The 14,488-nt window shown below is 42.8% G+C and overlaps 1 protein-coding gene across 2 annotated transcripts; it reads left to right on the top strand.

Moving 5' to 3' along the window:
• Positions 1-666: 666 nt before the first annotated feature.
• On the top strand, positions 667-12,166 carry SAYSD1 (SAYSVFN motif domain containing 1). 2 transcript variants are annotated; one of them, XM_017870158.1, is made up of 3 exons: positions 686-986; positions 2,121-6,556; positions 10,443-12,166. In XM_017870158.1, the coding sequence occupies exons 2-3, from the start codon at positions 6,551-6,553 to the stop codon at positions 10,785-10,787; spliced, it is 351 nt and encodes a 116-aa protein (XP_017725647.1). In that variant the 5' UTR covers positions 686-986; positions 2,121-6,550; the 3' UTR covers positions 10,788-12,166. The 2 variants fall into 2 exon arrangements, with proteins under 2 accessions (XP_017725646.1, XP_017725647.1); XM_017870157.1 differs by lacking the exon at positions 2,121-6,556 and having other exon boundaries at positions 667-986.
• The last annotated feature ends 2,322 nt before the right edge of the window (positions 12,167-14,488 follow it).

Below are 14,488 nucleotides of genomic sequence, written 5' to 3'. Positions count from 1 at the left end.
TGGGAGGGTACTGATTGGGAGAGGGCACAAGGGAACTCCCAGAGTACAGAAATGTTCTTTATCTCCATCTGGGTAGTAGTTACACAGGTGTATACATAAGACAAATCTACTGAGCCATACTCTTAAGATATGTGTATTTTATGTTGCACCCCAATGAAAGTTTTTGTTGTTGGTTTTTTAAGGTTCTCACGTATCTAGACACAAAACGAGACAATTTTCCAACGTGGCAAGAGCAGTGATGGAGCTGCACAGCCTGCTTTGTGAGCAGTGAGAAAGTCACCCCCAGGTACTAAGATTGGCATACCCTTGATAAAAGGGTAGGATGTAGCCTGTTTTTCTCCTGACGCTGGAACGTCCTAGGGATCACGGGCCTCTCCCATGCCCTGGAACCATCTTCTCACTGTGGCGCTCTTCACTGGTGCCCAACAGAGATCCCGAATACAGGACGCCGGATCAAGTGGGGGCTCAAGCCCTTAAGTGAGATGGAGCAAGGCAGAGCGGCCCTTGGGAGAGGGGCAATGGGGCACCCCTGTGCTTTAGACTTGGCTTGAGGAGGTGACACTTTGTCCACATGCCTGTGAAGAGAGGACGGCTGAGGACACACACCACCCGCTAGACTTCGCAAACGAAGTGGACGCGGGTCACACCACTGCGCACGCGCAGCAGGGGCTCCTGCCACGCAGGCGCACGGCGGCCCGGCGCAGGACTAGAGGAGGCAACGGCTGTGCGGCCTGCGAGCGCGCGCTCCCTTACCGGCCAACGGAAGCGAGGCGCGCGCCATGGAACAACGGTTAGCTGAGTTTCGGGCGGCGCGGAAACGGGCGGGTCTGGCAGCCCAACCCAGCGCTGCCAGTCAGGGCGCACAAACCCCAGGAGAGAAGGCGGAAGCAGCAGCGACTCTAAAGGCAGCCTCAGGGTGGCTAAAGCGGTTCCTGGTGTGGAATCCTAGGCCCGCAAGTGCCCGGGCCCAGCCCGGCCTAGTTCAGGTGAGAAGACGGAAACCTCGGCCCTAGGACCTGGCCTCGGAGCCACAGTCGAAGGGGCGGCCCTAGCTGCCGGGGGTGTGGCCCTAGCTGCCGGAGGCGGGGCTGCTGGCGCCTCCCTCCTGCTCTAGGGCTGGACCGCTCATCTCCCGCCGCATGTGTCAGCACTGTTACCGGTTTTGACATTTTCTTTCCAGCCCGCGACCGATGCAGCTCCTGATTCGAGGCTGGAGGCGAGAGTCGAGGGTCCTGGAAGAAAGCACCTCTGCCCTTAATTTATTCACCCCGAATTGAGTTATCGTGACGCCCTGTGGCTTTGGGAAACCTCTCCACAACCAAGTTGAGCCACAGCCCTCTGCTAATGGAGGGTAAAAGGTCTAATTGGATACTGATCAAAAGTAGCAGTAATTAAAACTTCATTTGATTCGCACCTGGGGCACATGCAGCTAGTAGCCCACGTAGCCTGTGACTTAGAAATGCATTTGAATACAGAATTTACCAAAGTGTGGTAACTGAAACTGCGGTAGTGGCAGAAGCTTATTCAAGTTCCACAGTCAATGTTCAAGACAAAAACAGAAAGTGATTTAGTATGAAAACCTTTTCACATTTAATTCTTTTGATAATCTCTTATTTTGCAGATGAATTTAATTTGCATCCTTTTGTGTTTTCATTTAGTTTTAACTCATCAGTAAAATGGTAAGGTGGCTTGCGGTGAGATTGAAATGTCTATGTGGAAATACAGGACAAAACGTATCAAGGGATAAGTGCTTTGTTCCTCATAAGTGTAATAAGAACTAAAAAATTCCCTTTAAAATGCAAATGTAGTGGAAGAAAAGTGTACCTTGCTCGCGTTAAAATTATCTCCGTTAAGTTCATCTGTTATTGCACACCATTTGAGGGGATTTTTAAAAATTAGTGAACCTATTAATTTTGATTTGATATTCTCAGTGATATACAGGATTCCAGGTGACTTGCAGAAAGGTGAAAAGAGCGCAGCAGAGTTCAAACAATCCATTTCCTTGTGTGAAGTTTGTGTTAATTGTCTTTGGATAATTTTGTTGTTGACTAGAACTTTCTAAGTACAACACTTGCTTAAGATTTTAGAAACCATTTCCCTTATTCTTTTTCTCTCTGCAGTTAAAAACAATGTCTAACCCACGCAATGAGCTTTTGACTGTATGTCTCATTTCCAAAGGAATGAGATCATTGAGTTGGACCCAGAGAAACTGAACTCAGAGAAAAACTTCCATTATTGAGAACCCAAAAGCTGATGGCCAAAGGATGAGAGGAAATGCTGGACCTCCAGTTTCTTGTTAATTGCTCTGTTTTTCATAAGGGACTCTGCCTTAAGCTCGTTTTCATTGACTGTTACCATTTCTGGGTTTGCTCTGGTGTAAAAATTCTCATTTAATTTTTTTTCTTCAGATTCTGCCTCTAGTTTAGAAAAGAAAAATTCTAATTTACAATTCATGTCAGATAATTTTGATGGCACACTGTGGCCTGTCAGAGATTTCTTTAGCATTCTATTTTTTAAAATTATTTTAATTTTGTGTTTTAATTGAAACAGCTTTATTGAAATAAGATTTACATACTACAGAATTTATCTCTTTTAACATACAATTCAAAGATTTTTAGTAAATTTACTGAGTCATGCAACCATCACTACAATCCAACTTTAGAACACCTCCATCACTCCAAGGAGACCCCTCATGCACGTTAGCAGTTACTACCCATTTCCAACCCCAGCCCTGCACAAACATCAATCTACTTTCTATCTCTATACATTTGTCTTTTCCAGATGTTTCATGTAAATGGAATTATACAGTATGGTAAACACATTTTTCATCTATTTTCATATTCAGCTAGGTTCAACATGTAGCCATAGCCAAATATTTTAAATTTTCCTTCTGGGAGTTTGAGAATATTTTTTTTGATACTTACTTCTCCTTCAACTTTCTCTTTTTCGTACTGAAACAGTCTTTTAAATGATTACATTCATTGATTAACTCCTTATTTTTCCCTTCTAGCAGAAGACCTTCCTTTTCACTCTCAAGGCAGCATCCTTGGATATTAATTACCTTTTGTAAGGTACCCCTTTCTTGTGAGCACCATCTAGTTGTTGAGGCAGCAGATTTTCATGTTGTAGTTGAGATATTCTCTCCTCTAGATAGTCCCACTTTCCAAAGGATTTACTTGACTTAGGTCCTTTTGTACACTTTATAAAACCAAAACCTTTTCTCTGAGAGAATTTCTTGTGTCGTGGAGTTTACTTCTTAGGGTATTGAATTTAATTTGAGCTTCGGAAAGTTGCTCAGTTAAAAACTCATTATCTTTTAGTTCAGAAATATCAACTCATTTTCTCTCTTGTAAAGAAACGTCTTGTGCTCTCTCTAAAGTTCTAGGTCTCTTTTTGTTTTCACACTTTGATCACGCTCACTTATAGCAGCAGCCAGTCTAGCATGGAATGACTCAACTTCAGCTTCCAGTCTTTCCTTGTTTTGTTTTGCCTTCTCCAGTTTAGACTTGCAATGTGTTCTCAGTTTTGAGGTCGTTAAGCTGTTGACCATACTGGGATACTGTTTTGTTAACATTTTCCGTTGAGTTTTATAGTCTCTTGAAGGTCATCATTCATTTCTTTAATAATTTCAATGTCCTTAAATATTTCTTTTCCTTTTTGAGGTTCTTATTTTTTATTGTGTATACTTACATACACAATAAAGGCAGTATCTCTCTTCAACAAGCAATTTTCATGTATCAGGTCTTTCTTTTTTCTATGACTGCAAGAATCTTGACTTAAAGTATTTCTTCAAGCTTTCAATTCCATTTCTAGTGATCCGATGGTCAGTTCAAGCTGTTCTTTTACTTCAATTTCTTTCCTATGTTGCTCCACTTTCCTTTCTAACTCTTCCCTAATGTTTTCATACAACATATTGGCATTTCTTATCTTCTTCTTTTAAGGTGCATTCAAACTGTAGAGTTCTTGTTTCCATTCTACTTTTTAATATTGAACTGCGACTTCATTTCTTGTGTTTTGGATAGCTCCTTCAGTACACTAAACTCAGTTTTCATATTTTTATTGTCTAGTGTAAGTTGTTCACAGATAATTTTTTTTAAGGTCCAGGGACTTTTCACAGAAATAAATGCATTCTGGATTTCCATTAGGATATGAGAATCATTACAATCTATTCCATGTTGCTTAATGAGCATCATAAACTTCTTATAATGAGGGTAAGGTTCCTCATGATCCTCTGAAGCTGTTTCAGATAGCCGAGTTAAGTCATCAGGTTCATCTCTAAATGAGTTTGCTTTTTGACCTTTTTCTTTTCATTTGACATTTTCTTTGCAGGCCTAGCATGCTCTTCATTCTCCTTCCTAGGAAATTGCTGATGGTAAGGTTTTCCACTCTTCCATTGTTGAATTAATTTATCATCGCCGTCAGCAGATGTACTATCCTACAGGTTTTTTTGATACTTTTTTTTTTTTTTTTTACTTTTGTGCTTCTTTCTAGCTTCTTCAACCTGTGGCTATTTATTTTCACTTTCAAGCTTTTCTTATTCTTCCTCTGAGGTCACTTGTACTTCTTGTTCTGCTTTGGATGTTTGTTCATTCTTCCTTTCTATTGCTTTCTTCACAAAAGAATCATTTCCATGGTAGGCTTTAGGGAAGGATGTTTTTCAGGAGGCCCTTCTCCCTTTCCATTTACTATGTATTTTTTCCTTTTTTATATGAAGGTCCAAGTAAAGACTTTGAAACACTCTCAGGGATACTCTGCTTGGTAGTAAAAGTCAAGTCTTCATCATCTGGTTTAGGGCATGAATCAACACATAGTTTTTTGAAAATACTGAATGCAGATGCTTCAGAACTCCCAGAATCTTTTGCACTTGCTCCTCCTTTTTTCAAACTTGCATTCTTCTTGGATGCTTCTTCTGGGTTGTCATTTTGAAGACTGTTTTCAAGTATGTTTTTTTTTAATGTTGCAAAATTTGTTGTGTTTGTCAGACCATCAGAAATACATAATCTTCTGCAGTCTGTTAATACATACTCTTGAGTATGCAGATATTTTGTTGAAGAAGAATGCTAACTATACCTGACAAGCCATAACGTACAACAGGCATGAGGGCTGTTCTTTTCAACCTATCAACAGCATGTACATTTGCTTGTTTCTTTACTAAAATTCCACCTTTTGCTGTGTTTTGCAAACTATAGCAAGTAAAAGTGGTGTGTTTCCATGCTTGTTCAGCACTTCAGTATTCACATGGTGTGAAGGCAGTTTTTCTGCCAGTGGTGTGTTCTCATTATAGATAGCGTAGTGTAGTGCGTTGTTGCTGTAGACATCCATAAGATCTGGATTGGTGCCACGTTCTAGCAGAGTGATGACACAAATCTCTTCCTCGCAATGTACAGCCTTCATCAAAGGTATCCTGTTTTGTTTGTCACCAATGTCAGTCTGGCATTTTCAGTTCACCTGGAGAGTGACTGCTTCCACATGGCCATTGGCATAAGCCAAATGTAAAACAGTCCTGTTCATCCACAGATGAAGGAATACAGAAACTCTAGTATATATGCATAGTGGAATACTCCTCAGCCATCAAACTTTAGGACATCACCGCACTTCCAGCAACATGGAGAAAGACCTGTTCATCCACAGATGAAGGGATACAGAAACTGTAGTATTCATTCACAATGGAATACCCTTCAGCCATGCACATATACTGAAATCATATCACCTGGAGCCACACAGTTGAACCTGTTATTCCCTTGATGAAGGGATGACAAAACTGAAATATATATCCAGAATGGAATACCCTTTCACCACAGAAATGGATGAAATCCATTTGCAGTCATGTGGAGAAACCTGTTCATCCACAGATGAAGGGATAAATAAACTGTAGTATGTATACACAAATGGAATACTCTTCATCCAGAAAAATATAATGAAATTACATCATTTGCAGCCACACTGTTGAACCTAGAAGTCATCATGGTAAATAACCTTTCCTGCCCATCCACAGCTGAAGGGATAAAGAAACCACTGTACAGATACACTGTGGAATATGCTTCAGCCATAAAGCTTTGGGAAATCCTGTCATCCACAGCCACGTGGAGAAACCTAGAGGACATTAGGTCCAAGGAAATGAGCCTGGTAGAGAAAGTCCCACACCTTTTAATCTCAGGCATGGAGATTCCAAAAACTTTATCTCCTGTCCATCCACAGATGAAGGGATCGAGAAACTGTAATGTATATGCACAAAGGAATACTACTCCTTGGCCATCAAAATAACTAAACCATGTCATTTGGAGCAACACAAATGAACCGCCGAGGCTGCAGCTGCCTTGTGCTGTGCCATGGATGGAAGCCACTGCGGCCTCCATCTGGGCCGAGCTCTGACCACAATGATGCCTCTGCCCCCACCCGGGCCTCCCTCTGACTGACAATGCCGCTGCGTCTTTTCAGTAGTCATTGATGAGGAAGTATCCACATCCTCCTTCCCACTACCAGATTTTGCTTGGAGAAAAGCAGTTTCCCGAAATAATTCTGTGACGAGCTTCTTCCACATTAGGACAAAATGCTGGTAACTTTTAAAATTCCTATAGAAACCTCCTGCTTCCCTCTCCAGCCATATCCCAGGCAAGCCCCCTGCATACCACCCTGCCCCAGAACCCATTCCCCATACCCGTCCACCACTCCTGACCTCCAGGCCTTGGCTCAGGCTGGCTTTCTGCTCAAAGGCTCTCCTTTGGAGTCGCCTGGCTAAGCACAGCTTTGCCTCACCCCCCAAAAATCTAGTAGTTATCTTGAATTTCTCCCTTTCCCTCACTATCATTCATTCATTCAACAAAAATCTTGTCATGTGCCCACCATGTTCCAGTCTTTGTCCTAAATCCTGGGAGACAGTGTGATTAAGACACAAGTGCTACTCTTGTACAACTTGCATTTGAGCTTGGGCAGCAGGGAAAGGAGGACAATAAGCAAAACCAGATAAATGCTATGAAAGAAAAAAGATAGAACCAGTAGATTGTGATAGTGAATTAGGGGTGAGGGTAGCAGAGTACTATTTTAAATCAGCTGAGCAGGGAGAACTCACTAAGGAGGAGACATTTAACAAGAAGAAACCACCCTGGCAAAAACAGGGACTAAGCCAAGGGCACATAGGGTGACAGTTTTGCTGTTTGTAGTAGGAGGGGTCCAATCAGGTGATGTGTGAGGGGAAGGGAGCATTCCTCTCAGAGGGAACCACAAGTGCAGAGGCCCTGAGGTAGGAAGCAGCCTGATATTTGAGGTATGGCAGTGCCTTCCTTGGACCATGCCTGGGTATGATGCAATAGTCACAAACACTTCTTCACCCAGGTTTTACAGCAGAAGGGAAGTGGTACTCAGACAAATTCCAAATGAGGCAGAGGAATGTCCGTGTCTCTCCTCTTCTTTGTTCCCTTCGTCAGTTTGTTTACCCCACTGCCCCCCACACCCATCTCCCTCTAGCTCCCTAACCTTTCTCCTGCCACCCCCTATAAAGGCCCTTAATTAAATAAAATGGGTTTTGGAGGAGACCATCCTAGGATCCTAGACTGACCTCATCTCTGCCTATCACTAGTTGTATGGTTTTAGGGAAATTACTTAACCTCTTAGTGTTTTCTTATCAGTAAATTGGGAGTAATAATGCCTGCCTCCTGGATTACAAGAGTTCATACATTTGAAGGCTCTCAGTAAATGGTGGCATAGGAGCATTCTTCTTTTTGTACTCCCTAAACGATAAATTTAGTTTATTGTGAATTTCAACATGTATATTCAAAATGTATTTTGTGTCCATCAATCCATTATTTCCATCTGACTGCTGTCACCACCCTGGTCATTGTCTGGCTCTCTCTTGCTAGGCCTCCTCCCCAACCTTTTTAGCACCAAGGGATTTCGTGGAAGACAATTTTTCTACCCGGGGGCGGGGAGAAATGGCTTCAGGATGAAGCTGTTACACCTCAGATCATCAGGCATGAGTTAAATTCTCATAAGGAGCGGGCGCCCTAGATCCTGCACATGCGCAGTTCACAGTAGGGTTCATGGTCTTATGAGAATCTAATGCCACCGCTGATCTGACGGGAAGTGGAGCTCAGGCAGTAATGCATGCTCACTGGCCGCTCACCACCTGCTGTATGGCCTGTTTCCTAACAGGCCACAAATCCATACGGGTCTGGGGATTGGGAACCACTGCTCCTGATGACAGCTGGAGCAGTCTTAAATGAAAAGTGGATTATAAGTTCCCTGCTTAGACTTTCAGCTGTTTCCCATTTCCAGAATCTTTACTGCAGCCTGCCTGGCTGTACTTGATCTGGCTCCCACCCTCCTGCCCTCCCTCCTTAGCCCTGTCATCTCATGCTACTCTCCCCCTTGCCCAGTACACTGCCCAGATGCATTCTTCTTGGGCCAGAAGTACTGTGCATGCATGTCAGATCTGAAACAGACGTTTCTTAGAGTATTGGGGGTCAGGGATGTGGCTGATAATATAAGGGCCTCTCCAATCAGACTTTCTAATCTAACCGAGGAGATACTAATTACAGTGTTGATGCTAAAGAAAGAAGGTTCTGACAAAATAGAACTTCTGAAGCATCATAAATCAGATAACCAGTATTTGTGATCCCCTTTTAAATATTCATGTGAAGAAGAATAGGGGATGTAACTGAAGAGATGAACTAAAAGTTCTGCTGTGTATTGAGAACCTAAGTGTGGGATGCCGTGTTTGGATCTGGAGACACGTTGCCTCCTGGTACTTAAACAATCTGGCATCACACATGACATGACCTATATTAAAAGAGAGACACTGTAGTACTGAATAGTTTGGTGCTCAATGAGTAGGAGAGCTAGCTGGTGCTCGGGGAGGCAGAGGGGGCACCCTCCCTGATGGCCAGGGAGGTCAGGGCTGACAGTTCATGAACTGTGCTTGCCTGGATGGAAGGCAAATAGTTGAGGAAGAAAGAGGAAGTGGATGGAATTCTAGGCCTGAGATGAGGACTGAGAATATCTTTGGGTAATAAGACCAGTTAAGCTGGAGTAGAAGGGTCATTTATGGAACAAAAGGTTGTGGATCGTGTTGTAATGGAATTTCCTAGACCACTGTGACCCACTAGTGGATGGTGAAATTAATATAGAAGATCTTGTCCCCTATTAAAAATGTTTTTAAAATAGAATAGGAAATACAAGAGAATGTCTCCGGGAGGGTAAGTGTTGACTTGTGAAAGGTTGTTGCATATATGTATTCTGGGTTACAGTCTCAAATGTATTCCTAATTGTAGGGCATGCTTAAAGAGTTCTGAGAACAGTGGACTGGACACAGAGCTGTCTAAATACCTGTGTCTGCCATTAGCATCTGGCACAGGAGCCTGTGTACTGGCATTTCAATCTGTTGAACAAATTGAGGGCTTTGGGTTCTAGCCCAAGGAGTTTGGATTTTATCCTATAGGCAGTGAAAGTTTTTGAAGATTTGTGGGCAGGAGGATAATGGGTCTTTAAGAAAATTCATTTAGCAGTTGTACATAGGATGGCTTGGGGAGAGAAGAGATAGGAGGCAGGGAGTCTAGTTAGGAGACATTGGCTGGGTCTTGGGTGAGTGACAACGACCTGTGTAGGTTAGTCACAGGGGATGGGAAGGTAAGAGGGCCGTAATGGCTGTAACAGTGGTTTTTGTTTTTGAGACAGTGTCTTGCTCTGTCACCCAAGCTGGTATGGTGGTACAATCTCAGCTCACTGCATCTTCCATCTCCCAGGTTTGAGCGATCCTCATGCCTCAGCCTCCTGAGTAGCCGGGATTATAGTCATGTGCCACCATGCTGGCTAATTTTTGTATTTTTAGTAGAGATGAGGTTTCACCATGTTGGCCAGGCTGGTCTCAAACTCCTGAGCTCATGTAATCTGCCTGCCTCAGCCTCCCAAAGTGCTGGGATTACAGGTGTGCGCCTGGCTGATTTTTTTTTTTTTTTTTAAACGTGAAAAGGATTTTTGTTTCCTGTCTCTATTTTAGAATCATGCCAGTCATAATATCTTAGGTCATCTAATCAGATCAACAAAGGTACGTTGACTCCGACTATGTTTGAAGCATTTGTCATGACTGTTGCATTATCAGTTATTCAGGAGTTTCTGTATGGGGCACAAATTAGCTCTTCTTAGCAGCAGACTAATCTGAAGAAATGACTCCCACGAATAAGAATCTGTCTGAATGCTGTAGGGCTTTTATTAGGTCTCATCTCACTAAGTGCTGATCAGTTTTGATTGCTGATCAAAACTGTGCTGATCAGTTGGAGCAGAGCACGTAGATTCTTTGGAGATGATTGTTTTAGAGAGTAGGGTGAGAGAATAGAAATCAATGAGCCAACAGCCTTCTCACAGCAATGAAAACTGCCTTTTCAGATTATTTTTGATCATCTCAGCTCCATTACCGTTTATTCTTTCTTTTGTTTGTTTGTGTATCCTAGGAAGCGCCGCAGCCCCAGGGCAGCACATCACAGCCACTGAGGAACATAGCCATTCCTCTGCCATCAGCCTGGGACCAGTCTTTCCTGACCAATATCACCTTCTTGAAGGTTCTTCTCTGGTTGGTCCTGCTGGGATTGTTTGTGGAACTGGAATTTGGCCTGGCATATTTTGTCCTGTCCTTGTTCTATTGGATGTACGTCGGGACACGAGGCCCTGAAGAGAAGAAGGAGGGAGAGAAGAGCGCCTACTCTGTGTTCAATCCGGGCTGCGAAGCCATCCAGGGCACCCTGACTGCAGAGCAGTTGGAGCGCGAGTTACAGTTGAGACCCCTGGCAGGGAGATAGGACCCAGCTGTGCTGTCATGCAGCTAACTTCTGATGTGGTCTTTCTCACCACTGGCTATGGATTTGATTTCAGGTGTATAGGACCTGAAATGGCAGCTTGCAGGTTAGCTCTGTGACTGCATGGTTCTTCTACATTCTTTCCCTGATCTTTTGCTGCCATTTGATCTTTAGTGTTGGTGAAACTCTCTAAAGTACATTTACTGTGGGTCCGATGCAATTTATAAAAATTATGTACTCAAGAAGGGAGACCTGTTTGTCTCATTTCTCATCTGTTTGGGGGATGATTTTAGAGCACTAGAAAGGCACTGGGGAGATTCTCAGCTTAAAACATCCAGCCATTCGAAGTAATGATTAGGTACATCAGGGCTGCATTGTAAATGTTCTCTTTAAGTCTTTTAACATTTATAGCAATCTTTTTTTTCCCAGAAAGTTTAGGTTGCAAGTTTTGGGTTTCTTGTTTGTTTTTGTTTTGCTTCCTGCTTTAATTCTTTCATTTTCAGTCATTACTGGTATTGAAAAATAAAATATCTTTAAAACATCTCTTCAGAAATAGGTCCTTCTTCATTGCCCATCACCATCTTCCACTCTCTATTATTTTGTCACCACTCAGTAAAGGAAGGTAGGAAGGGACAAAGGACTAAGTGCAGGTGTGGGGAGGGATTTCACAAGTGGTTATTAATAGCCAGTTCAGCAAGAAGTATTGAGTGTGTACAAAGGGGAGGGCTGGAAGTGTAACTCCAGACCTGTTGGCTGCTTGAGTTGTTTCTTAGATTCTAAGGCAGCAGTCCCCAACATTTTTGGCACCAGGGACCAGTTTTGTGGAAGACAGTTTTTCCATGGACGGGGTGGTGGTGGAGGTGGTTTCGGGATGTAACTTCCACCTCAGATCATCACGCATTAGAGTCTCATAAGGAGCACGCAGCCTAGATCCCTCGTATGCGCAGTTCACAATAGGGTTCTAAGGGCTTTAGAGTAAGTAGCCTTTTCATCTGGGCCTCTGGTGAGAAATTCTGTAAACAGTGATAATCAGGCTGGATTTTAATGTTCCTTCCTCTTCCGGTACAATGTTACAAGTTTGGGTTCATTAAACTCAGGCAAACTCCCATTGGGTTGGGGCTTCTCTCATTAATTCCATTTTGTGGCTAACCTTACTGTGTTTCAGCCCTTGTTGAAAATTCTTCTGATATGTGTTGCTCTTCCTCACAACCCTTTGCCCGTTGGGAGTTTGGCTGTCCCTCAGAGCCATGCGGTCAAGCAGATGGTCCGTTCTAGCTCACAGAAAAGTCTTTTCTTCCATGATTTCTGTCTGAACTGGACATGTAGAGAGTATGGGAAACAGATGAATCCCTATTAAACATGAAGTTTTGATTGTATTTAAGATACAATTTTGTTGACTGATTTATTTTCTTAAGGCTTTCTTAATTTTCTTGATACTTTCCTTGGACTTTTCCATTTCATAAAAGTCCCACACAAGGGAGTAATTCCCTAATCTAAGTTTTACTGCAGTGCTCAGGGCAGTAAGCATTGCTGTAGGAAAGAACTCATTTGTATTTTAAAAATGTATAATTCAAACTTTCCCCTAAAACAAAATGCCTGTAACTCTGAATTAGAGAGGTTTGATCCAATTAGTACTCCCAGTGGGGTAAAGACTTAAGCACAGAGGAGACTTGACCTGTGGGTGGGTGGACCTCAGTAGTGATTTTGGAATGCAGCTGTTTTGAGGTGGAGTCTAGATTTCCTCAAGCCCATCTTGCATGGGATTTTCTGTGAATAATTTTGTCACTTCTCCTCACCTCTTCCCAAAGGTGCATGTAATGATGGCATTAGGAAAAATAGGGTGTGAATCAATTAAAGGCCTGACAGGGAGAAGAAGAAAGAACAATAAGTATTTGGTGCTTTCATCAGACCATTAGGCTTTAGGTGCAGCCTTGATTTCCCGAATTTAGGCCTATTGATCTCAGAATTTCCACTCATAGCCTGACCATTAACCCAGCATGCAGCCTCCATTAAAGGATTCTTCTGTCATCAGGGAACTTGAAATCCCAGAGGTAGATGCAGCCCCTGTGATAACTTTATACACGACTGAAGTCGTTTCTGTTCAAGTCTAACAAGTAACTTGGTTTTTGCTTTTATTCACATTATCCCATCTTGCCTACTGATAGAGACTGTTAAGCGAAACTCTACATCTAAAGTTGGAAGGGACCCCAAAATGCCATCAAGTGTGTTCCCCACCCCCAACCTTGGGCAGGGCCATCATTTATTCCCAACTAAAGATAATTTCTTTCTAGTGAACCCCTAAAGAAGATTCCAGGTACTTCCTAGGAGGTTCTTTATGTTTACTGAAAGCACTTTTGCCACTCCCATCCTCACCATCTGGGGTTATTTTGTCTCCTAATCTTAGTGGATGTGGAGTCCCTGGAGGCCTATGTGAGCATCCTTCAGACTGGTAAACCCTTACTCAGTTCTCTCTTCTCTCTGCTCTTTAGGCCAAGTCATTGAGCTGTACCTCTGGGACTCAATCACTTTCATGCTAGCCCTGACCTAAGTTTTTCAGGTTTGAGTGAGGGTGAGTGTCCCTGTGGATGGGTGTAATGACCTTTCTCAAAAGCTTTGGAGCTTTTCCAGTGATGACAGGCATGTGTGTTTTGTGCTATTAGAGTTATGCTTTGAGTATAGGCAGTCTTCCACATTTGTCTTTTGACTGACCTGTGTGTCAGTCAAAAAGCTCTGTGCTGCAAAATCTTAGAAAGTTACACAATTGAAAGAACCAGTGACCCTCAGTTGGGCAGAAGACATCAAAATTCGAGCTATGTGCTTTTAGTTCCTGCTACTCATACCAGCAAATATTTGTAGATGCCCTGGGTTTGGCACTGCTGGGGACACACACACAGGAGCTCCTGCATAGGATGAGCGTCCCTAAGAACCCAGGGATGCAGGGGTGGGGTTGGGATGTCATGGAGCATGTTGCCACCAGGCGGTGGTGTAGAGCTGCCACTATACCTCATGGGTCCCTTCACCTCACACTTGAAAATTTACGTAATGTAGAAAACCCTCTGGGATGTTTATTTCAACCACTTGTGCTGCTTTTTCAGTTTTTTTTTTTTTCCAGTTTAAAATTTACAGAGGAAAGGGCTCATCAAAGGTCCTGGGAAAGGCGTAGAAAGCTACCAGAAGTGATTTATATATGTATTTTAAAATAAAACAGCAGCTCCCCTCTAGACTTAGCAGGCAGTGTTACAGTTGCTTGCACAGAGCTGAGCTTTGCGAGAAGGAGAAGGGGAATGACTAAGAATTTACATAGTTGGCAGAGAAAACCAACTGCCGAAGCCAAAGAAAGTAACTTTTGAACCATATGCTTTGGTTTCTATCACACATACTTTTATTTCACAACTTTGGAGCACTAGGATACATAAAGACTTGCATCCCGTTTTCAAAAAGCTGAGAGAGAAGACAAGATGAGTGCACACAAAACTGTATTATGAAGTATAGGACACAATGTGAATGCTTATAAAGGTGTACGGTGTGTGTGTGTGTGCATGTGTTTTTTCAAGGGAGAGATCACTTGCAGTCCTAAATACTGTATAGGATTTTCACCTCTACGTGAAAAATACTCTTTCCTGAACAAGTCATGGATGAACGTTTTGAAAAGTATACCCTATAGACCACCCACCTACATAGGAATCTCCTGTAGTAATGGTAAA

This window comes from Rhinopithecus bieti, unplaced genomic scaffold (assembly GCF_001698545.2).
Source record: "Rhinopithecus bieti isolate Rb0 unplaced genomic scaffold, ASM169854v2 scaffold_4553, whole genome shotgun sequence".
Classification (NCBI taxonomy): domain Eukaryota; kingdom Metazoa; phylum Chordata; class Mammalia; order Primates; family Cercopithecidae; genus Rhinopithecus; species Rhinopithecus bieti.
Note: the sequence above shows the minus strand (reverse complement) of the source record. Positions and strands in the feature narration are given on the sequence as shown.

Excerpts from the sequence above, each read along its gene's own strand:
- SAYSD1 (XM_017870157.1), top strand. The coding sequence starts at position 780 with ATGGAACAACGGTTAGCTGAGTTTCGGGCGGCGCGGAAACGGGCGGGT. Across the intron at positions 987-10,442 it reads CCCAGCCCGGCCTAGTTCAG|GAAGCGCCGCAGCCCCAGGG; the intron begins GTGAGAAGACGG and ends TGTGTATCCTAG.